General features: G+C 37.5%; 1 protein-coding gene across 1 annotated transcript in view; it reads left to right on the forward strand.

The window, feature by feature from the left end:
• The window catches only part of LOC131164259 (ubiquitin-like domain-containing CTD phosphatase), a 43,244-nt gene extending 17,500 nt beyond the window's left edge, over positions 1-25,744 (forward strand). Inside the window, exons 3-6 of the mRNA XM_058121309.1 lie at positions 22,753-22,867; positions 22,951-23,014; positions 23,701-23,866; positions 25,215-25,744. Of these exons, the coding sequence (XP_057977292.1) occupies positions 22,753-22,867; positions 22,951-23,014; positions 23,701-23,866; positions 25,215-25,460 (591 nt within the window). The 3' untranslated portion in view covers positions 25,461-25,744. The remainder of the gene's footprint in view (positions 1-22,752; positions 22,868-22,950; positions 23,015-23,700; positions 23,867-25,214) is intronic.
• The last annotated feature ends 358 nt before the right edge of the window (positions 25,745-26,102 follow it).

Genomic DNA, 26,102 nt, shown 5'->3' on the forward strand with positions numbered 1-26,102 from the left:
TGTTTCATCTTGATCCACAAAGTACAAAAGAAAGCAAAAATAGCACAGCTCCACAAAACCCTCCCTTTCCTTGCTCCTCCTGAAACCTCTAAACTGAATAGGCACAAAAGCATCAACAAATGAACACAGAAGGAAGCAAGGAAGACAACTCTGTCCAATAGTAAATGTGAAGGAGTAGTTTTGTTTGCCAATAAAAAATATTTGTTTCCTCTTGATACACAAAGTCCAAACGAAAACAAAAATAGCACACCTCGACAAAATCCTCCCCTTCTTGTTCCTTCCGAAACCTCTAAACTGAATCGGCACCAAAAGTGTCAATAGTCCATGGTAGTACCGCTTCCTCATTTAAAACTGAACAGTTTAGTCCAAAGCTGCTTAGCTACCCAACAAATGATTACTAGTTTCATTCGACTTAAAGATGGAAAATATGTTCTGGCTGATAGTTTTATGAGGTCTCCTCACCTGCAACAAATCATTAATATTTAGCCTATTTAGAGTCAAAGTCCACATGAAAGCCTTGATCTTAGAAGGGGCCTTAGCCTTCTAAATAGAATTATTCAAGTGAAAAGGATGAGTCTGAGGATTTCAACTGAGAGGAAAAAAAAATTTTGTGGAGAAAGAACCAGAACCATCCCTGATCCAAATCCTCTAATCATTCCTCACTGAAGGAACAAAAGAATCTAGCACTCTCAACAAGATAATAGGGTCATGACCTCTCTTTCATTGAGGATTCAAAAAAAGTGAAATTCCCATGGAAAAGAGCCCCCCTCTAGAGAAGGCATTATGAATGGAAGACCACCTGAATAGGCAAGGGACAAAGGCTCCAACGATACCTCACCCACTAAATTATCCTCCTAAAAGTGAATGAGATTTGCATTTCGAATTTGAAACTGGGTAAGAGGGTAGAAAATATGTGCAACTTGAGAAATAAACTTCCAACGGTTTGCGCGGAAAGCACTGCCACTACCTCTAGTATCCTGACCATTTTGATGTAAACCATATGTTAGGTTGCCCAAAAATTTGGATTTTTAACTAATCTGTTAAGATTCCCAAATCAATTGGGATTTCTATTTATTGTTATGATTTCCCAATCAATTATGATTTCTATTTAATGTGTTAGGGTTCCCAAATCAATTAGAATTGAGTCCATTAAGAACTTGGATTGAGATTTTTTACATTCCTAATAGGTGTAGGGTTCCCTACCCTATATATGTAACCATATGGGTTTTTTCATTCAAGCAATAACATAATTCAGAGCCTTTGGATAATTTGGAGGAAATTCCTTTGAAGTGATCAGCCTTATTTTCTCTTTTGATTTTCCATCTTTTCAATTTCCCCAATGTTCCTATGGTAAAACCCTAGGGTCTTATCATTTGGTATTAGAGCCCGCATCCTTGTGGATGCTGTTAACCTGCGGACAGAAGCAAGATCTTGGAATTCTTGATCTTCACTCATACGTAATGGCCTCAGAAAATTCAGCAGTTCCAGATGGAAGCTAGGCTAAAGGCTGAAATCAGCAACATGTTTAAGCCCCATTTGAAGAGATATAGGTTCTAGGTACCCCTCTCTAAACTATTCACTACATCTTCCCATAAAGAGATAGAAGATGATGCCTCTACATTAGCAAATCATAAGGGAGCAGCCATACATGCATGAAGGAGGTTACCAGGGAGAAAGTGATCATGATCCTTCTCGTATGAAGGTGGAATTTCCTCGGTGGGACAATGATGACCCTATTGGTTGTGTTTCTGGGACTGAAAAATACTTTTGTTTTTGATGTTTTGGTCACCTCTTTTCCTTGACTATTTCATTTGAGCTCAGGGCGAAATTATCCCATTTCTTCTTTTATTGTAGATTTGGGCAGTCCTCTAACTTCTTGGGATTTTCATTTTAGGAGAGCCTTGATTGTTCGGGAAACTATTGAATTATCTTCTTTGTTGGTTATGTTGAACAATTGTAGGGTATCTTTCAAGGATGATAGTCGATCTTGGTTGTTGGATTCCTTGGGTGTTTTTTCTTGTAAATCTTTCTTTGATTGCTTGGTTGATACCAATTTCTCCCTTCCATTCTACAAAGTAATCTGCAAGGTTAAAATCCCCTCTGAAATCAAAGCATTACTTTGGTTGGTTGTGCTTAATAGGATAAATACTAATGACCTACTGCAGATAAGGAGGCCTTTAAAGGCTCTCTCTCCTGATATATGTATTCTTTGTTTTGATTGTTCAAAATCTGTTTCTCATTTTTCTTGCATTGCAATTTTGCATGGAAGGTTAGGAACAAGTTATTCAATTATTTTGGAGAAAGCTGGGTTTTTCCTAGAATAGTGGAGTTCTTGGTAATATCTTTTGTGGGGTTTGGGAGGAGGAAGGAATTGCTTTGTGGAATTGTACTTTATTTGCAGTGTTTTGGGGCTTGTGGAAGGAAAGTAACTTGTGTATTTTTTCACGTAAGAAGATTCTATATTGGTTGGTGTGGGAAAAGGTGCTTTTTATGGCTTCTTTGTGGTGTGTGGGCAATGGAAAATTTTAAGGAGATGCCCTTGGCAGATGTTCAGCGTGATTGGAAGTCCCTTCTAAGGGCGTGCTGATTTTAGTTTGCTGTCTTTTATTTTTTGTGTTTTATTTCTGAAGATTCCCAAATTTTGTTAAGGAGTTATCTTCTCCCCTGATTGTACTTTCTTTCTATTTCTAATGAATTTCTTTTTCTATAAAAAAAATACTTTCACTTTCACTGCACTCTAGAAACATCTAAAGTTGGGATTGCTGCTATTAGTTTGGATGACGATGCTATTCAATGGTATGACTGGTTTGAAGATCATTGTGGAATGCTTTCATGGGGAGAATTTATTTTTTTGGATTACTTGTTTTCGGCCCATTGGATATGAGAATATTGGTGGAGATCTTGCCAAAATATGCCATACTAGCATTGGCTTGGAGTACCATACACGATTTGAGCGGCTATGAAACGAAACTAAAGATTGGAAGGAAAGTGAACTTGTCAGTACTTTTATTGAGGTCTACTACTTGACATTCAACGTGAGGTCAAATTGCATTGGCCACGGACTATGACTGCTGCAATTTCCTTTGCAGGGTTAGAAGAAAAGAGGTTGGGATAAGAACGACGTTGCTTTAGCAAGACCATTTACAAGCAGCACTATTACACCACCTGCTCCTTGCAATCCTTCTACCGAACAATTAACTGAGGAGGAACTTAAAGAGAGAGCAACAAAGGTCTATGCAAGCATTCTTTGCGATGAGAAGTCGAATAGGGGACACTATTGAAAAAACAGGACAACTCTTGATGATTGAACTAGTGGAGGAGCTAGAAGGTTGAGGATGAATGTGTTGATTTGGATAAAGGTATGGAATCTGATGATAATGATGAATCTATCACTTCTTCACTTCATGCTTTAGTTGGGTATGCTAATCCTCGGACCATGAAAATTAATGGCGTCCTAAACTTGTCACTATCTTAATTGATATGTGTAGCACTAATAATTTCATGGATACTAAAATTGTTAAACGGCTAGCCTATCTTGTGGAGTATTGTGAATGTTGCTGATGGAAGACCTTGAAATGCTAGAGCAAGTGTTCGAAGGTTAAACTTACTATCTAGAATTATGAGTTGTATGTTGATTTCTTTTTGCTGCCACTGGAAGACTATAAAGTGGCTTTGGGTATTGAATGATTATGGACTTTAGGTTGTATAGCTTGGAATGTTTCTAAACTGGTTATAAAGTTTGCTATGAATGGCTAGAGAATGACTTTTAAAGGCAAACATTGTGGTAATGTTGCCACAGTTTCAAGTTGTCATATGGAGAAGCTTCTTAGAAAGGACTGACATGGTTGCTTCATACTACCTCGAGCACTAAAGGAGTTACAACATCAATCTAGCTATGATGAAAGGAGTTACAACATCATTTCAGAATTTTCTGACTTGTTTGTGGAGCTGTAGGGGTTGCCACCTCAGCGAACACATGATCACTGCATTCCTCTATTGCCAGGTAGTGCCCCTTATAATGTTTGTCCTTATCACTATTTGTATTTTCAGAAATACAATGTGAGATTCGGGCACAATTCAACCAAGTGTTAGTCCATATTCTTCTCTTGTTATATTGGTGAAGAAGAAGGATGGTTCTTTGCGGAAGTGTGTTGTCGAACATTGAACAAGAGCACTATGAAGGACAAATATCCTATCCTTATTGTGCATGAGTCGTTAGATGAGTTGGGGGGTGCCCAATAGTTCACCAAACTCGACTTGAGATTAGGCTATCACCAAATTCAGGTACATGTGGATGACATTTAGAAGACTGAGTGTTTTTCAAGAAATCTAAATGCAACTTTGCTTAACTACATGTGAAATATCTTGGGCATATTGTTTCCCTACAAGGTGTTTTAGTTGATCCTTCTAAAACGCAAGCAATGACAGACTGGCCTATTCGACAAACAATCAAGATGCTGCGAGGATTTTTGGGGTTGATTGGTTATTACAGCAAGTTTGTCAAGGATTAAGGAAATATTAGCTTTCCGCTGACTGCTCTACTAAAAATGGATGTATTCAAATGGAGTGAGGAAGCTGCCCCTTGTCAAGCTCAAGCACACAATGTTCACTACCCCAGTTCTTGCCTTGCTAATTTCAACAAGGTGTTCCTCATTGAGTCTAATGCGTTAGGAGTTGGCATTGGTGTAGTTTCAATGTAGGATAGACGCCCCATTGCTCTTACTACTAAGGATCTTTCTCCAACCCACATTAGCATGTTGTTTTATGACAAAGAGATGCTAGCCGTTGTGCACGTTGTTACAAAGTGGAGACCGTATTTAATTGGTTGGCATTTCCAAATCCTAATGATCACAAGAGTTTGAAGTATTTTTTGGAGCAAAGAATCTCTTCCATACAACTACAGAAGTGGGCAACTAAGGGGCCATTTGGTATCACTGTCAAAAATTAGAGAAACAAAAACCAAAAACTAGAAACAAAAACTAAAATTTAGAAACCTGCAACTTGTTTGGTTAACATTTATAAAACTAATACAAATTAAAAATTTAATTAAAAAATTGCTTATTTTCATGTTTAAATCAAAAGATTATAAAAATATGATTAAAATAATAAAATTACAAATAATACACATTAAAAAATTACTATAATAAAAATAAAATTATTATAATTATTTTACTTAATTGTTCTACTTTCAAATTTTACTTTACAATAAAAAATGTATTGGACATGGCAATTGAAAAATAGTAAAAGTATTTTGTAATTGGATTTATTATTATTTTTTAAAATTTATGTATATATTTCTTTTAAATTATATTTTAATTCATATGATCATTTAAATTTAATTTTAATTTAAAAGTGTATAAAATGAATAATTTAATTCAAAAAAAACTATTTCTGGATATTAAAATTTATGGCAATAGGTTGCCAAAACAACTAAAAATCGGCAACAGAAACAAAAAACTGACAACAGAAACAAATGCATTTTCATAATCTGTTTTTCCACTATGGAGAAATAGAAACAGAAATAGAAAAACAACAATGATATCAAACAGACCCAAAGTTGTTGGGCTATGATTGTGAGATTATTCACAAAAAAGGGGTCCATAATGTGGTGGTAGATGCACTCACAACTTCCTAAGCAAGTTGAACTTGTAGCTAGTTTTTTACCTCCATGTACTACTCTTGACCAAATTAGGAAGGAATGGTTGCGAAAGGATTAGAAATATTATCCAAAGGCTACAAGAAGAGCCAACTTCAGTCCCTAGTCCCTATGTACTTTTGGGTCTCTTTAAACTTATTGTAGAAGGGGAGGATTTTATTAGTGCCTAATTAATCCCACAAGCAAACCCTATTGCAAGAATTACATGCATCACCCATTGTAGGTCACTTTGGATTTCTTAGAACCTACAAGTGCATTTCTTAGGACTTTTATTTGAAGGGAATGAAGGGTGAAATCAAAAAATTTGTGGCAGAATGTGATGTTTGTCAATGACAAAAGGGTGAAAAGTGGCAAGTGCAGGCCTTCTACAACCTCTTCCTATTCCAGAAGAAGCTTGGACTAATATCTCCATGGATTTCATTGAGGGACTACCATATTCTTATGGAAAATCTACTATTTTTGTAGTTGTGGATCATCTCACAAATTCTGCTCATTTTTGTGCTATAACTCACCCTTATGCAACTACAAGAGATGCTTATACTTTTTCTACGAACATTGTCAAGTTGCATGGAATTCCTCAGTTTATTGTCAGTGATCGTGATGAAATCTTTAGTAGCAACTTTTGGAAGGAGCTTTTCCATTTGCAAGAAACACAATTGAATATGAGCATTGCAATCCACAATCAGATGGGCAGACTGAAGTTGGTAACAAGTGCTTGGAGGCTTATCTTTGTTGCTTTGCTAGTGACAAACTGAAGGATTGGGTGTGATGCCTTTTATGGGATGAATGGTGGTACAATGCCACTTATCATTCCTTCATTAGGTTGACGCCATTTGAGGTTGTTTATGGTCAAGCTCCTTTTGTCCTTGCTAGATATTTAGCTAGATCCTCCAGAATTGATCAAGTTGACAGGGAGTTACATAATCAAGACAAAGTGCTTCAGCTCCTTAAGGAAAATCTTGTTGCAGCTCAAGCTTGTACGAAACAACAATCTGGTAAGCATGGTAGTTAAAGGGAATTCTCAGTGAGAGATTTTTTTTTCAAAATTTTTTTCCAGGCTTTAGCCTATTGGATAGATATCTGTGATTGTTCATTCTTTATTGAAGTTGATCCTTGGTTCTGTGGGCCTTTTAAGATCTTGGAATGCATAAGCCATGTTACTAATCGTCTTGACTTATCAATAGGTTCTAAGGCACATTCAATCTTTCTTGTCTCTTGCCTCAAGAAGAAGTTAAGGGAGCAAATTACTGTGCAGCACCACTTGCTTAATATTGCTCATATTGGTGAGGTTCAAAGGCAGCCATTACCAATTCTGGATTGCTGAGTGGTCAAATGTAGAAGTCAAGAGATCAAAGAAGTTTTAGTTTGTTGGTCTCACTTGCCTGCTGAAGATGCAACTTGGGAAACTTATCAATCCTTAAAGGAGAGATTCGCAGATTTTATTGCTGCTCAACCTTGAGGACGAGGCTGATTTGAAGGAGGGTGGAATTTTGGGATTCCTAAATCAGTTCAGATTTCTAATTAATGTGTTAGGGTTCCCAAATAAATTAGGATTTCTATTTAACGTTATGATCAATCCATTAAGGACTTGGATAGGGATTTTTTACATTCCTAATAGGAGTAGCATTCCCTACACTATATATGTATGTAACCCTATGAGGCCTTTTCATTCAAGCAATAACATTATTGAGAGCCTTTGGATGATTCTGATGCAAATCCCTTTGAAATGATCAGCTGTATTTTCTCTTTCTATCTTCCATCCTTTCAATTTCCCCAATCTTCCTACAATAGTACCCCCTTTGGCCGTAGGTCTTAACCTTTATCCCAGGTTACATGATGGTCCCTTTTCCCCTCCCCTATACTTGACTACAAAAAAATCTCATATAAGCCTCTTTAGGCAGCAGCCACACTTGTAAGAATCTTAAGAGGAGAGTAATAGATGGGAATATTAGAGAAAGCTGCATAAATGAGGGTAATTTGACCTCCTAAGGATAAATAAACACTCTTCAAGCCCTCTAACCTACTCCTCACTCACTTCACCACTAGAACCCTACACCTACCCTACCACTGCCCTTCACAGTAACTACGTCACTCCTCCTTACTGGCATGTTATTTGGTCAATGTTGCAGGTGCCCAAACCATTTTAGTCATCCCTCCCTTATCTTATCTACTATAGAAGCTACACCAAGAATATGTTCATTCCTTAATTTATCTTTTAATGTTATACCATTCATTCACCTTAGCATTCTCATCTCTACAACTTTTACTTTTTGGATATGTTGTTTCTTAGTTGCCCAACATTTTGATTCATATAGCATAGCTAGTCTTACAACCATCCTATATAACTTATTAATTTTAAGGGTATTCTACCATCACATAGAATGTTTGAAGCATTTCTCCATTTATCCAACCTGCTTCAACTTTATGCATTACATCTTCTTCAATTTCTTCATCAACTTGCATAATTGATCCAAGGTATCGAAATCTACTAGTGTTATTAATTTCTTGACCATAAAGCTTAACCTTTTCTCCAATATTCCTCCTAGTATGACTAAGATTACATTTCATATATTCTGTTTAATTTCTACTTATCATAAAACCTCTAGATTCTAAAGCTTCTTTCCATAATGCTAACTTAGATTTTATCAACCCTTAGTTTCATTGATTAAGACAATATCATCTACAAACAACATATGTCATGGAACCTCATTTTGGATACTATTAGTAAGTTCATCCATCACTAGAGCCAAAAGATATGGGCTCAAAGTAGATCCTTGATGTATACCTATTATAATTGGAAATTCCCTAGCCTTTCTACTTGTAGTCCTATCTAGTCATTACTTGATTGTGCACATCCTTAATGACATTGGTGTACCTACTATGTACTCCCCTTTTTTCCCCTAAAACCTACTATAGAACTTCCCTAGGTACCCAATCATGCATTTTCTCTAAGTCAATAAAAACCATATGCAAGTCCCTCTTCTTTTTCCTAAAGTCTTCCATTGCTTTTTTTAAAACGATACATAACTTTTGTAGTACAACTCACTCCCAAGCATAAAACCAAATTGATTTTCTGAGATCTTCGTTTCTAACCTAAAATTTGTTCAACTACCCCTTTCCACATTTCATTGTATGACTCATAAGTTTAATTCCACGATAGTTATTACAATTTTGAATGTCTCCTTTATTTTTGTGCATAGGTATTAAATCGCTTTTCCTCCATTCTTCTGGATTTTTTTTTTAGTTTTTATAATAGTGTTAAATAAATTAGTTAATTATATAATTATGTTATCACCTATGCATTTTCAAACTTCAAGTGGGATTTCATTCGGTCCTATAAGATTTTCCATTTTTCTTCTTTTTTAATGCAAATTAACATCATTCACTCTAATTTTGTGAATAAAAAAATCTCATATTTTAAGCCTTTTCCTCATTTCTCAATTCCAAGTTTAAACTTTCTACTTGGTTTTCATTAAATGCCTTATCCCAAGATTTCCAGTCCCTTAGATTACTAAAAATATCTAGAACATTTAAATTAGATAAAAATTTAAAACATTCATATTTCCCAAATTAACAAAAAATACTTAATTTTCAAATCTTCAAATAAATATGGCAGCTAGAGCAAAAGCTGTCATTGTCAATATACATTAATTGATAGTCTGAAGCATCTTCAAAGCATCAAAGAATTTCACATTAAATAATTTGGCATGCATGCAAATTTAGAAACCATTAAATATATTTATGCATCTTATATAAAGCACAAGAAGTGGCATAGCATGACATTGCAACATGGGAAAAGCATGATGATAGTTTTTAGTTGAAGTCTTCACAACAGAACTTTGTAAGCCAAAATGCTATTTGAAATATTTGCAGTGTTTGCAAAACACGGTGCTACGAGTATGTCAACTTCTCATCCCAACCTGCAGATTTTCAAACCAACAACACCCCCACACCCCCAGCCACCACTGCAAAAAAAAGAGAAGAAAAAGCATGGGGTAGACATGTATTTTCATGTTGTTTATCCTCTGTAGCCTCCAACACTCACTGTTTCTCATATTCCCTCTTATAAATGCACTTTTTGTTTTGTTTCTTTTCTGTGTGAAGTGTGGAAAAGATAGATTTTGTTCCCTTCAGTACTTCATGGTTGTGGCTGCTATCCTCTCGTGGTTTAGTTGCTCATGTGCTTGTAAGTAGTTGGCAATGCTATGACTGGATTATGCAGATTTTAATAATATCCAAGTTGAATGTAATCTATTCAACTAAGCATCCTTTAGTTGATTAATCCAATTTTTGTCATGTATAGTTCAGTAATCTAAAACTGAAATATTACAAATGCTTAAAGATAGTGAACCTTGATATGCTGGGCGCTAGTTGTATGTTTTCTCTAAAATTTTTTCTCTTTGATTTTGATCCCCTTGGGAAGCTCATTTTCTGGACTTCTCTCTCTCTCTCTCTTGTTTGTGTGTGTGATGACATTTTTTCTTTGAATTTTCACTATAATCATTTTAATTGAAGAGGAATGTGGATCATTAATCATCTTAGATTGCTAGAGGATTAGTTGATGTACCCTTGGTTTGAGATATGTTGTGTTTTCTTTCTTACATAAAGATGACCTTTTGATGTTAGTGAATGGACTTTGATAAAAAGGGAATATGTTATGGAATCTTTGTTTCTTGCTTTGGAGGGCGCAAGAATTATAAGAGGTGAGATCTTAGAATTTCTTGGTGGTGGAGGTGGGACTCAAATTTCTTGCTTGTATAGTTGTATTGGATATCTATTGTGTTTGCAAAGGGGGGCACAATGAAAAGGGAGAGCACTTAAGTGGTGTTTGCTCCACGGAGTAAAAAATATTCCCATGGAATGATATTTCTAGGAATTTCATTAATAGGAATGGGATGCTAGCTTCATGGGATTTTTTTGTTTGGCTCACGTTAGAAGATTCCTAAGAATGTACACCGGAAACCTATGTTAGTGTTTGGTTCAACATTGGAATCTTGTAGACCTTGACATGTTTATGAAAAAAAATATGAAGAATAATCTTATTTTTAGCACGAAAACATATTAAGAATATATACCAAATTAAATCCATGTCCAAAAAATTCCAACCATCAAATATAAAAAAAAAAATTAACACATTACAATCCAATTAACTGAAATAATCGAGGGCAATATGATTTCAAATTTTAAATTATTATGCTATATTATTATAACCTAATAATAATAATTTTTTTTTTCTTGATTTCTGTTTTTTTTATTATAATAAAATTTATCATAAGAGTGACAATAACTTGTAATAATACTATATTGTGGGGCTGTTGATGTTCAACTGACCAAAATCATGGGGGTGGCAATTTTTATTTTATTTTTGATAGGAAAGAAATTCATTAGGGAAAGAAAGAATTCACAAGCAAGAGAGAAGACATCTCCTTAGCTAGTCTCTAATAAAATCCTCAAGAAAACAAAACAAGAAAACTGCAAAAATAAGAAATGACAAAAGAAACTCAAGACACCCTAAGAAGAGACTTACAATCACGCTGAACATCTGAAACACTCATTCCTTGAAATTTCCATAGCCCATACACCATAAAGAACCCATAAAAAGAATCTTTTCCCACACCAACCAATATGGTAACTTCTTCCCTGCAAATATATGCAAATTACGTTCCTTCCATAAGCCCCAAAACACTGCATTTAAAACAAAATTCCACAATGCAATTCCTCCCTTCTTCCTCCCAAACCCCACAAAAGAAATTGCCAAGAACTCCTCCACTATTCTAGGGCAATCCTAGCTTTCTTCAAAGTAATTAAATAACTAGTTTCAAACCTTCCATGCAAAATCACAGTGTAGGAGAAGGTCTAAAATAGACTTTGAACAATTAAAGCAAAGCATACATATATCATGAAGGAGAGCTTATAAAGGTCTCCTCATTTGCAACAAGTCATTATATATTTATCCTATTAAGCATAAAGAAATGATTTTATATTAGGGGGAATGTTGACCTTCCATATAACCTTGTAAGGAAGTGTTGAATGATTGGGTAAAATGGAAGGCCTAAACTCAATGATAGGTCTCTCCCTCTATTTATAATATATGTCAAGTACAATAGGAATGACCATGATACCTTTACTAACTCACATCTATTGCTAACCAAACTCTAACAGTTAATAACAATGCTAAATGACTAAATGACCATTAACACTCCCCCTAAGGCTGGAGCATATATATCATATGCTTAGGGGTGGCAAAATGGGTCAAAACCCGATAGGTGATCTGTGACCTGCCCATTTAAAACGGGTACGGATTTATGTAAGTCAACCCGTTTATAAACGGGTCAACCCGTGACTTGCCCGTTTATAAACGAGCTAACCCGAGTTCGGGTCGGGTCCCCCGCCGGGTGACCCGTTTTGCCACCCCTATCAGTTCAGTTCTAATTTCAAGGCCCAAGGGTTTCGATGCTAAGATGGGTTGTCATTTGTGGTTTCAAATTAAAAAAGAAAATGAGGGTTCGGACCGTTCGGTTGCGACAACTTTGTATTTGCACGCATGGCCGAGGAGGATGGCCGTCACAACCATGGCAACAAACTTGGTTGTATCACACACACGCACACACACACACACACATATATATATATATATATATATATATATATATATATATATATATATATACAGAGAGAGGCAAAGAGATGGAGACAAAGATCTAGGAAGAAGAACTTCGTTAATCGAAGAACGCCATCATGAATTAACTTTTTCGGCACCTGCTCTGGTATGTTTTCTTCTTCTTCGTCTTCTCCCTTCGCTCGCTCTCCGTCGAATCTCAAATTTCAAGAGAGACAAAGGAGACAGAAACCCTTTCATTCAGAATCGACACCGGTGGAGCCGTGGAGGTGTTAATTGAATAATGGAGAGCACGGACTCGTTGACGGGTCCGTAGAAGCCGCTGCTCCCACTGGGATTTTGATTCCACCCCACCGACGAAGAGCTCGTCGTTCACTACCTCAAGAAGAAGGCCTCCTCCGCTCCACTCCCCATCGCCATCATCGCCGAGGTCGATCTCTAGAAGCTTGATCCCTGGGATGAAAGGTTGATCTGAACCATTCGTGTGTGGCGTGCGTTGTTGATTTGATCTGAACATGCTTGAGTAGACTTGTGCATCACTATTATGAGTGCAGATCATGGAAGTGTTTTTAGGGTTTAGAGGTTACTTGATTGGACTTGACTATTACATATCTTCAAAGGAGTTCCTAGCTACAAGAAAGCATGTTCTTAGACGCCTACCTAGTTTGCCCACTGGATTGAACATGACTATTACACAGAAATTTTTTAAAAAAGTTTAAAATAAATAAATTATATTTTTTAAATGGGTAACTCGTGACCCGCCCATTTATTAAACAGGTGGGTTAGTGTTTACATGATTGTGACCCATTTAACTTCAACCCATTTACGACCTGACCCGTTTATGATTCGACCCATTTACAACCTGCCCGGACCTGGCCCGTGAACTCGTTTTGCCACCCCTACATATGACCCCAGCTTGTTACAAATGAATTTCCCATGAGCACCTTCCAAGGCTTTAGTGAACAAATCAACAAGCTGAAACTCAAACTTCACATGAGTGGTTGTGATGAGCTTTTGTACAAGTTTCTCTCGAATAAAATGGCAATCAACTTCAATGTGCTTTGTTTGCTTATGGAAGACAGAGTTGGAGGTAATATGAATAGTAGCTTGATTATCACACATAAACTCCATAGGTTGAGAATGTGGAAAACCTAGTTCTTTAGCTAAACAAGTTCACATGTGTGCGCCATAGCCCTGTATTCTGACTCCGCAGTCGGCCTGGCCACCACAATTTGTTTCTTAATTTTCCAAGACACCAAGTTATCACCAACAAAGATACAATAACCAGTTGTGGATCTTCAGTTGGAAGGTGACTTGACCCAATCTGCTTCTGTATATCCTTGAATATGAGTGTGACCTCGATCTTGATATAAGAGACCTCTCCTTGGTGCACTTATGAGATATCTCAAGATGCAAATTACTACATCCCAATGACTTGTTCTTGGGGAATCAAAAAACTGACTCACAACACTTGTTGCGAAGGATATATCCGGTTGGGAGACGGTGAGATAATTCAACTTTCCAACAAGTTTTCGGTACCGACTTGGGTTAGGCAACTAATTACCCATATCTGGCACTTACTATTGGGATCTATGGGTACATGGGTATATCAATAGGTTTGGAACCCAACAACGCCGTCTCATCTAAAAGATCAAGAACATACTTCCTCTATGACAAGACAATTCCCATACGAGATCTCGATACTTCTATACCCAAGAAGTACTTCATTGGTCCCAAGTCCTTGGTCTGTAACTTACTTTGTAGGAAAAGCTTTAGGTCTTGGATGCCTCGATCATCGTCACCATTAATCACAATGTCACCCACATATTCAATAAGCAAAATCCTGCCAAATGGAGTATGACGATAAAATACAGAGTGATCTATTACACAGTGATGAAGGTCAAACTCAAGAACTACAACACTAAAACGGCCAAACCATGCTCTTGGAGATTGTTTTAATCCACACAATGACTTCTTAAGTCAACATACTATGCTTGACTCCCCCTGAGCAACAAACTCAAGTGGTTGCTCCATATATACCTCCTCATGAAGATCACCATGTAGGAAAGCATTCTTCACATCTAATTGATATAGAGGCCAATGGCAAGTGGTGGCTAAATAAATGAACAAACGTATTGAGGCAAGTTTAGCGACCGGAAAGAATGTGTTTGAATAATCCAAACCAGACACCTGAGTATACCTCTTAGCAACAAGAAGGGCCTTCAAACGAGCCACGGAATCATCAAGATTGACTTTCATATTGTGCATCTAGTGACAAATAACCATAGACTTATCAGGAGGAAGAGGTACCAAATCCTAGGTATCATTATAATGTATTTCTTCAACAATTGTTGTCCTCCACCCAGAATGGGATAGGGCTTTAGAAATAGATTTTGGAAGAGCAATAGGAGACATAATACTAACAAAACAGTAATAAGAGGGCGACAAGAATCATAACAAACAAAATTAGAGATCGGATGTTGGGTGTAAGTGCGTTTACCTTTTCGAACAGTTATAGGAAGATCAATATCATGGGAAATAAGATCTTCGATGAGGGAACTAGGGGCACAATAGTAGAAGTTGGAGGGGGCACTTCCTCCTTGAATCGCCATGTGTATACTTGCAAATTGGGATGATCCAAGTGACAAGGACTCAAATTGGATGAAGATGTAGGAGGATTGGGCACGGATACTAGGTTCGAATCTGGAAGGCAAGGCAAAGGAAGATACTCATCAAGGTCAACAAAACACAAGGAATCAGAGTATTATGGTGTAGACTCAAAGAAGGTGACATCAATAGAGACAAAGAATTGATGTAAAGCAGGACACATCGATATCCTTTTTGGATATAGAAGTAGCCTAGAAAGATACATTTGATAGCATGAGGATCCAACTTATCAATTCCTGGAGTTAACTGATGGACAAAGGACACAACCGAATATACGAGGAGGAAGGGTGAACAAAGGAGCCTTAGAGAAGATAACTGAATATGGGATTTTACCGCCAAGGATAGAGGATGTCATTTTATTGATGAGGGAGCAAGCTATGAGCACAACATCAGTCTAAAAAACTTCAGGGACATTCATTTGATACAATAGGGTATGAGTGACTTCAAGAATATATGTTTCTCTGCTCTATTTGATACACTCCATTTGTTGTGGAGTGTGGGCACAAGAGAACTAATAGATTATACTAGAGTTAGCCATATAAGTACTAAATTGGGTACTGAAGTACTCCTCAGCATTATCGCTATGAAGTATCCTGACTGACATATCAAATTGAGTCTTTATTTAGGAACAAAAGGTACAAAAGAGATCAAGCAACTCGGAATGATCTTTTAATAAATATAACCAAGTCATCCTTGAGTAGTCATCAGCAAACGTAACAAAGTACCGAAACCCCAACTTTGATGTGACATGACTAGGACCTCAAATATCATAATGGACTAGGATGAAAGGACTAACCACTCGTTTGTCAACCCGGGAAGCAAAGGGAACACGATGATGCTTGCCCAATTGACAAAACTCGCACTCAAGATTTGACACAGAACCCAATGCAAGAACTAGCTGCTTCAACTTGTCCAAGGACAGATGACCAAGGTGACAATGGATTTGAAGTGGTGTGGCTGCGACTATGCAGACAATGGGTGGAGAAAGTGACTCAAAGCAATAAAGTCCACGAGCCTCACATCTTGTGTCAATTTTATTTCTTGTCTTCGGATCTTGAATTACCACAAAATCAGGAAAGAATGTGACAGAACAATTTAGTGACTTTGTTAGCTTACTGATTGAAAGGAGATTTAGGAATGTATAAAGTAGAAGAAAGAGAGATGGAAGGAATAGGATTTATTATTCTTATCCCTTTAACAGCAATAGTTGACCCTTCAGTAAGGGTAACTTGAGGTAGATTTTTAGGATCCTGGAGATCAGAAAAGAAGTTGGTTGCACTTGTTATATGATTAGTGGCAGTAGAATCGATAACCCAAGTATTAGTAGGAAGGATACCAGATGACATATAGACTATAGGATTACCTTTCTGGGCAAAAAAACACAATGTGATAAAATGCTTGTTGAGACGATTGATATTGTAGAAACCTTGAATACCCCTTTGATATAGCCATAGTACGTGGTTCACTCAAACGAGTGACTAACGAAGGAACCATACTTTTGGGATTTGCAAACTCCATCCCAACATTCACAAACTCAGATCGATGATCATAAGATTAATTGCTGGAACAATCGGAACGATCACGAACAAGGTGACCCACCATGAACAAGTCACAAATAAATCAGTACAAGGCGGCTGCCACAGCACCAAGAACTCAGACGCAGCCCCAAGAAAGCAACACACAGCACTGGAACAATTGGAGAGGTGAACCACTGAAACTACCATGGAGAAATCACCAACTTATACAATACTGCCAGAGCCTCACAAAAACAGCTTATGAGCACTGCCACTGCTCCCATAAAGTCACTAATGACTGTTACTAACACTGAACAACAACTAATGAATTATCATGGGTGCATGGTCGTAACAAAGATTGGATTTTTGAGCAAAACACGTTCAACAGCTTGATTTTTTAATGTATGGAAGGAATTAGAGGATTGAATAAAAAACACAGCAAATCCCACTGTTTCAGACCCAATAAACTCAATAACCATTGATAAACTGCTTCACTAAGCATCAAACAACCATTCCTTGGGTGCCACACATGAGCAATTAAAAAAAGGTGAGATCTTTGGGCAAAAAACATCACGAAAAACTCCAGTAACATGTTAATATAGCGATTGGATCACTGCTGGATGATTTCAGGTCAAAAACATGCCTGAAAGTAGCTTAACATGCCCGCGCGTGGAGTTGGCCCTGGCAGCCTTCGACTGGCACATGAGGGCTCGTGGGACACTGCCTGGAGATTGGATTTCAGTGGGGGGCTGATCAGCAGTGTCTGTGGGTGACTATGGTGTTGATTTTGCAAAATCTATAATAGATTTGATGTTCTCAAACAGGCAGTGTTGCCCAGAAGATTCTAGCTATTGGTCTGACTTTCTGCTGCTGCTGGCTGTTTTCTAGGGTTATTGTATTGCTGAAATTTTTTCTATATAGAAATGCAGCAGATTTTGGCTTTTAGGCTTTGGTTTTGATGATAGTGGTAACAATTAGGATTTAGGTTTTGGAATCATACTCTGATACCTTGTTGAATAATTGGGTAAAATGGAAGACCTAAACTCAATGATAGGTCTTCTCCCTCTATTTATAATATATGTCAAGTATGATTGGAATGACCATAATGCCCTTACTAACTCACAATTCTGCTGCTGGTTGTTTTCTAGGGTTATAGTATTACTGAAAATTTTTCTATGATGATAGAAATGCAGCGGATTTTGAGTTTTAGGCTTTGGTTTTGATAATAGTGGTAACAATTAGGGTTTAGGTTTTAGAATCATACTCTAATACCATGTTGAATAATTGGGTAAAATGGAAGACCTAAACTCAATGATAGGTCTTTCCCTCTATTTATAATGTATGTCAAGTACAATTGGAATGACCATAATGCCCTTACTAACTCACAATTATTACTAACCAAACTCTAACAATTAATAATAATGCTAAATGACTAAATAACCATTAACAAGAAGAAAAGAGAAATTTGTCCCAACCAAGAATTCAAAGAATGATTTACAAGAATAGACTCCCGAAGAATCCAACAACCAATACTGACTATCATTTTCGGAAGATACCCTACAATTATTCAACATAATCAAAAAGAAGATAACTCAATAGTTTACCTATCATTCAGGGCTCTGCAGAAGTGAAAACCCCATGAGGGTAAAGGACCACTTGAGTCTACTCTAAACAAAGAAATGGGATCATTTTGCCCTGAGCTCAATCAAAAAAGGGGAGGAAAAGAGGTGGACAAAACAGCATTCCTCATCCATAGGTCTTTCCGAAAATGGATATTACAACCCTTACCCAAAACAAATTTAGCATGGGGAATAAAGAGAGGGTAAATTAACTTTCCCAGGGCATCTAAAACCCATATTAGTATCTCATCCATTCCCATCAAGTCCAAATTTACTTTTGATTACTTTATGCCACAATGAAGAAGCCTCTAGTGGAACTGCCAAAGCCATTTAGCCAGAAGAGCTGTGTTCCTAGATACCAAATTTCCAAGACCCAAACTATCCTTTCTCTTAGTCCTACAAACCACCTCCCAAGTCACCAAATGATCTCTAGAACCTACTACCACTGACCAAAGAAAATCTCTTATAATTCTTTCAATTTTATTAGCGACTCCCATTGAAATTTTAAAAATAGAAAGAAAACACAATGGATTACTAGAATGACAGGCCTGAATTAGAGTAATCCTCCCTCCCAAAGAAAAAAGGGCTCCCTTCCACACATCTAAATGCTTGGATCCCAAGAACTAGATGATCTAGGATTACCTCCCAAAGGAACCCTGAGATAGGGAATGGCCAAACTAGTTCAAAGCACCCAAGTTCCATGGCTAAATCCCTATCACACTCTACAGCCACATTAATAGCTGCATTACTACTCTTACCCAAGTTAATCTTAAGCCCTGAAACCCCTTCAAAGATTTGAAGGAGCCTCAAAATACTAATGAAAGAAGGCTTATGATCCTCCAGAAAAAAGATAGTATCATCTGTAAATAGAAGGTGCGGCACTGTGATCTCTTCCCTACCCTTGTTAAGGGCTTTCACTAAACCTCTATCCACCGCCCAATCAACTATCATACTCGAAACATCAGCCACTAACATAAACAATGGAGAAAGAGAATCTCCTTGTCTAATCCCCCTTGTGACCTTGAACCAAGATTTGGGCTCACCATTCACTATCACTGCAAAATTCACATTAGACATACAACCTTTCATCCATCCATGCCATCTCTCTCCAAACCCCTTCCTCACAAAAATCTTATCCATTGGGTTCCAACTCACTCTATCATAATCTTTTTCTAAGTCCAACTTAAAAACAAGCCTATTCTTCTTCCTTTTTCTATATCCTCAATGGTTTCATTCGCAATCAGGATTGAATCCACAATTCCCCCCCCCCCCCCCCCCCCTCCTCTTCCCCCCCAACAAAAGCAATCCGGGCCTTAGAAATAGTCTTATCAAGCACCACACTTAACCTCTTACCTAACAGTTTGGTGATTATTTTATACACTCAAAACAAAACTAATCGGTCTATACTTAGAGATCTTGATAGACCTACTTTTCTTAGGCACTAAAGTTGTAAATGTAGAATTGGATCCAGAAAAGAAGGATTCTCATGAAACTTACACCTTTTTTTTTTTGTTGGGCTGGTTGCAAAGGTTTATTGGGAATCCTTCATTTTAAGGTTATGTTTGGTTTGCAAAATATCTATTCCTAGGAATAGATTAGTTATAATAGGTTATTTACAATTAGTTACATAAGATAGATTTTGTGATAACATAAAGTAAATAATAAGGTGAACCTTTTTATGAGTCCATAACAAGGAATAGATAAGGAAATACTATTCCCAAATTTCACCATGGGAATGTCTATTCCTTTCTTATTACATGTTGAATGAAATAATAAGGAGCATACAAGGAAAAGCTATTACTCACATTCCTAAAATTTCCACTATAGTTGATCTTACTCTGAGGAATAGCTATTTTGCAAACCAATGTAACCTAAGGGAATATTATATTCTTACCACATCAGATTCTAGCCCCAAAACAAACATGGGAATAGGATGCCATGGACATATGGCCCCTTAGTATTTTTGGTTTTCATGATTGAGATGAACACTCAATGCTTTTGTTTTATATTTATATTTTTTTTAGTTTTGATTGAGATGGTCTTGTCGTTATGCAATTGTTGTGGCACAATGTTTCTAGGAGTGTCTCAATCTTGTCTGGAAACAAAAAAATTAATTAATTTCTGACACATGAGGCATGTCAGGCAGGTGCCAGAGACTAGCACTTTAGGCTCCTACAAGTGTCGGTGGTTCCTAAGCGACAAGGACACTGTCATGTCACAGCTTGTTGCAAAGTGCTGCATTTTGTTGCTCCTTTAAGAAACCCCATATATATATTGAAGAGAAGCCAAGAGACAGTCAAGAGGTTCTTCTACGTTGGTATGTTTAGACCATGGTTACCTGGGACACTCTCCCCTTGGAACTGCAATTCAGATTGCCGTACAAATTTGAGGTTTGATGGCATTCCGGATTTATGGGGGTTGGTATTCAAATTGCCAGAAGTGGTGACCCAAATTTATGAACCATTTTCAAATAAAAATCTTGAAGTAACGAAAATATTCAGAAATTTCAAAACAAATTGTAAGAAAAAATTGAAAATGTTTGTAGAAGTTCGAGTTCGAGCTGTGCTGGAATATTAAATGGTTGAACTATCAGAGAGATGGTAGACATGAAATAGCTGCCGCAAAGTTGCTGCTGCGAAGCCTGGACGGTGAGAGAATAGGGCGTCCTGCTGCTGTGTAGCATGTGATGGTGAGAGAAGAGGACTGCAAAGCCTGCAGTGTCGAGAGAAGATAGCTTTTCTGCTGCTGCAAAGCCTGCGATGGTGAGAGAAGAGGGCTCTCTGCTGCTGCAAAGCCTGCAATGGTGAGGGAAGAGGGCTTCCTGCTGCTGCGAAGCCTGCAAGAGAGAGAGGGACACCGGCTTCCTGCTACTGGGTGAGACACCAGCTTCCTGCTGCTGCAATGGTGGATGGCTGTGTGGAGAGAGAGAGAGGATTGAGTACACCCTTTTTTTATTTCGGAAAGAAGGAATGCCAACAGTGTTTGACATGTTTATTTGGGTACAGCTCATAATTACTAATTTTTTCAGTAAGTACAGCCCCTAATTACAAATTTAATTTTTCATGTCGATTTGTTTATTTGAAGAGCTCAACAACATTTTTCACCTAGTGGTATGACATTATAATTAAAAATTTAATACATAATTTACATTGAAAGAAATAACTTAATTTACTAATTAATTGTTGTTTATTTATAATTTATATAATTTAATTGAGTGAGAATAATATGGATAATTTTCTATTCCATCCAAACTAAATTATTCAGAGCTTACCGCGTTCTACATAGCGTATAGACTAGTTGACCGAATAAGTGGTTCAAGCATAACTATCCAAAATGGCATACCTACTAAGCCTACTTCCCCAAGAACCACATACCTGTTAGGTAGCATCCCCTGTTGCCATACCTGTACCGTGACCTGAAGTGCAGTGCGTACTACGGTAAATATTTTTTTGACTTTGGAGCCCTAGAGCTGTTATGCCAGCCTTGCAGAGCACCACTGGACCTCCTAACCCCTGGAATATCCCTAATTCACTGGATCGACGACAGCAAGAGTCATGTCTTGGTGGAGGAAGATCGTTAGTGTCCTTGCTTCTTTACGTTAAGCTTTGAGCCCAGCCAACACGACTGGTAAGTCCTGTTCCAGGCTTCTAGCCTCTTTCTTTTCCTTTCCCCCCCCCCCCCCCAAAAAAAAGTCAATCACGAGTTTTCCCCTTTCAATTAATCAAATTAATCTGTTTTTTATTTTTATTTTTTGCTCTGCTGCTGGGCTCTCTAGTATAAATGTTGCTGATGAATGTATAACTATTGTTTGTAAAATGTGCAATTGATAATTGTGTATGAATGATGTCCATGTGTCATTTTAAATTAAAATCATGTCAATATTTGTCATCTAAGAGGGAAAAAATGCCTAAACATATATTTTTTATTTAACTTATCCCTATTGTGTCATATCCTCTTTTTTCCAAAATTTCTATGTTTCTCATGTCAGTGTTGGGGCTACCTAGAGCAATGCGTTGCGCTTTATTATTACAACTGAATGCTTTATGACTGATAATTCTTTATTCGAGGTGGACGATGTTAGATTACCACTTTACCTAACAGCTTAAGCTATTAAGTTGTGAGCCAACTATGTATATCTAAGCTTTAACACTCCCCTGCACGTGCAGCCCAACAGCACATGGAGAGAGAAACACACAATAGATAACACCCATTACAGGGAATGCAATAATTTTTTTATTTAAACGCAGGCAACGAGACTAGAACCCAGGACCTCTTGGTGACCAACTCAGATGCCATGTTAGATTTCCACTTTACCTAAAAGCTTAAGCTAGTAGGTTGTGGGTCAACAATGCATATCTAATTTAACAGACAACATGTTTTGTCTGTTTTCCTGCCTTGTATTTCTTTCCGAACTTTCCTGCTCACATTGATATTGATTCAACTGTTCTCAGAACTGTTCTTGATCTTGTTGCTTTTGATGTATTTATGAATTTTGTTTCTTTGGGGCTAAGCAACTCTTGAATCCATAATAACAGTTGCTATGAGTTCATTTTGTAGAAAGAACAAATTTATGTACACCAATTACTGAATATTCTTGGATAATCATTCAAAATGCATGAGCTAGAGGTGTAGAATAGAATGGCTTGGTGATGTTCTTTGTGGTCTGTTGGAATGTAGATTGAACTCCGGAATCCATGTCGTAAAGGGAAAAAGCTACTTGTTCTGGATATCGATTATACTCTTTTTGATCATCGGTCCACAGCAGAGAACCCACTTGAACTTATGCGGCCTTGTAAGTAGTCCATTTATGGATAGCTCTCTAGTTCTCCATGTCTTTGTCTTGGTCACGGTTAATTTTCACATTATCTTTTGCAGACCTACACGAGTTTCTCACTGCTGTTTATGCAGAGTATGATATCATTATATGGTCTGCAACCAGGTCCGATTTCCTTTTATTTTTCATTTCATTTTGTTTATTTTTTTAAATACATAATGTGATTTTAAAACATCAACATGGATCTATTTGGCATTTTTAAAGGGACTACTTCGCTGCAGTCTCCCCCCATTTTTGTGATTAACTAGTTCAGGAATTTGTTTCTTACAGTTGTTTCCTATTCAGCATCAGAGCTTTCAGCTTACCCAAAACCCCACCTTTCTTTTTAGAATGTTTAAACTCTTCAGCTATTCTCATTGTATTTTTGAAATCTTTATGAATTGCTGTCATATACAGTGTATATGTTTTTGCCTTTTTTATGCAAAGCAAATATGTGAATCAGTTGTTACTGTTTAGGATTGATATATATTGTTGACCCCCAACCTAAATGATTTAAGCTTTTTAGGTAACATGGTTGCTTAACATGTTATTAGAGCTATGGTTGCCAGGACATCTTGGGTTCTAGTCTTGTTGCCTGCATTCATTTGTTTGTTTGTTAAGAATTATTTTATTCCCTATAATGGCTTATTGGGTGTAGTTAATCTCTGTCCAAATGCAATTGGACTGCATGTGCAGCAGAATATGCTAAGGCTTGACATGCATTGTTGGACTGTTGGCCCACAACCTAACAGCATAAGCTCTTAGGGAAAATGGTTGCTTAACAGTTTCAGTTCATTGCTTCCTTTCTGCAGATTGAAGTGGATTGAATTGAAGATGGGACAGCTGGGCGTACTCAACAACCCCAACTACAAAATCACGGCTCTTCTAGACCATCTAGCAATGATAACAGTTCAATCAGATTCTCGTGGGAACTTTGACTGCAAGCCACTTGGCTTGATTTGGACCCAATTCCCTGAGGTATAATAATAGTTCTTTTCATTATTCAATCCAACATATGTTTCTTTTGACTAGATATATATATATATATATATATATATATATATATATATATATATATGAACATTAGCATTTTGTTTTCCTTTTCTTCAAAATTTGAAAGAACAAAGCTATCCACAAGGTTTATCCCAGATATGATAGGGGAAGATGGAAGTAATTTATTTTTACTAAACTGCATGTGAAGTTACCTTTTTATTTGTGCAAGTGAACGAAAAGATGAAGAACATGAACAACAAACAAAAGGAGCAACCACCACACCACCACCCCTCCCCCCCCCCCCCCCCCCCCCCCAAAAAAAAACGACCACAAAGCCTCATCAGAAGAAATTATCAAACGAACATGTCAAGGGAGGTGGGGTACAGCTCTCTGCCAGACCCTTTCTTGGAGCCCAGCCAAGAAGCTCAGGAGCAGCCTGATTACTGGATCTGGGGAAGGATAATGAAGAAGATGCAGATGAATTCCTGAGATGTAGAATGCCTTGACTAATGGAAATACTGCTCAGTGCCTTTGGCGGTTTCCTCTGTTTATGGAATGAGTAACCACTTCGCTTCTCATTCAAAAAGAGCCCTGCTCTAACTGGATGAAATAGCAGAGATAACTTTTGCTTTAGCTACGAAAGCCTAAAAAGGTGGCATTTTCAGAAGGGCAGGACAAAGTTCAAGCCATGAAGGACAGATCCCAAGTGGTTTCTAGCAGCGCATGCTGCATAAGTTCTACCACTTCGAGGTGCTGCATCAAGGTTGAGTTAATCCTATTTTGCTGGGGGCAGCCCAAGCGGGAGAAGGCCTTTTGGGAAATGTGCTATTTCTGCAGCAGAATTCATTGTGTTTTTCCTGATTGAATTTAATATCCCCTTGTGATTCACCTCAGTATTCTCAAAGACCCACTTATTTCTTGTGCCCCAAATTTCGTCAGACAGGATTGTTGCAAAGAGAAGAAAAATCTACAGACGCCAGCTCCTCAATGTGGAAAAATTCATGAGGGCTAAATAACCCCGCTAGCAAATGCTGAGGCTTTTGTCTTCAATAACATCTTAGCAAGTTAACATTTAATAGGTGCTTAGATGATGCTTCCGTCTCCATACCGCATAGGGCACAACTGTGATCAATACTTTCAATTCTATGGCTTAAAGTAGTTTAAGAATACGATCTTACCTGAATGCGACCAACCTTCTCTTTGTGCCACAAAATACAGTGTTCTTGTTTTAGATGCCATTAATGGAATGATTGCATTGAAAGTAATGAGGACTTGCTTTTATTTAGTTCTATTCCCCAGTCGATAGCTTATTGATCTCATGTCATGTTTGCAGTTTTACAGCTCCAAGAACACCATTATGTTCGATGATCTGCGAAGAAATTTTGTGATGAACCCGCAGAATGGTTTGACAATCAGGCCATTCAAGAAAGCTCATTCAAGCCGAGACAGTGATCAGGAGCTTGTGAAGCTCACCCAGTACTTGCTTGCCATAGCAGAACTGGATGACCTGAGCAGCCTTGATCATAAGTACTGGGAGTCCTACAACGAGGACAATGCCAAGAGGCGCCGCCACACTTGATTGATCGCAGTAGCACATGTGCTTTTTCTTTTACTGGGCAGCAGGTTTTGTACTTATAACATGCTGCCTATGGCCATATTCTGTAGCATGCATCTTAATTGCTAATGTGTATGTAATGTGGATTCAGAAAATCTTGTTTTTCAGCCTTCCCACTATACTTTGGGTTGGCAGGCTGACAAACTTGTTTTACAACCTGTATTTTGCAGAATTTTTTTTTCACATGTAATAATTTTTTCTTGCTATTTATTTCTAATACAATGCCTTTGAGAGGATCAATTCTCCCATTTTGCATATTTATTTATTTAGTTTTTGTGTTTTCCCGTTTCTGGTCTTTTTTTTTTTTTTAAAGTTCGGTTAGTTGGGATTATAAATAAAACAAAATGTAAGATTGAGTACTGTGCGCTCATATGCATTAAAAAACTTCATTAAGGTTTTGTTTGAGATTATGGATTTTGTGTTGGGTGGTCTTGGCCTTCTTAACCTCAAAAGTTAGCTCATGAGGTGAGATTTTTCCTCACACTTAATAACTGACTATCAGCCCCTTCCACAATCGATGTGAGATAACTCCAATAATCTCCTCCTCACACATCAAGGTCCAAATTGGCGGCCTCACGTACTTGACATCTTAGGGAGAATGTTGAA

The sequence above is a fragment of the Malania oleifera genome, chromosome 9, assembly GCF_029873635.1.
Source record: "Malania oleifera isolate guangnan ecotype guangnan chromosome 9, ASM2987363v1, whole genome shotgun sequence".
In the NCBI taxonomy this organism is placed as follows: domain Eukaryota; kingdom Viridiplantae; phylum Streptophyta; class Magnoliopsida; order Santalales; family Ximeniaceae; genus Malania; species Malania oleifera.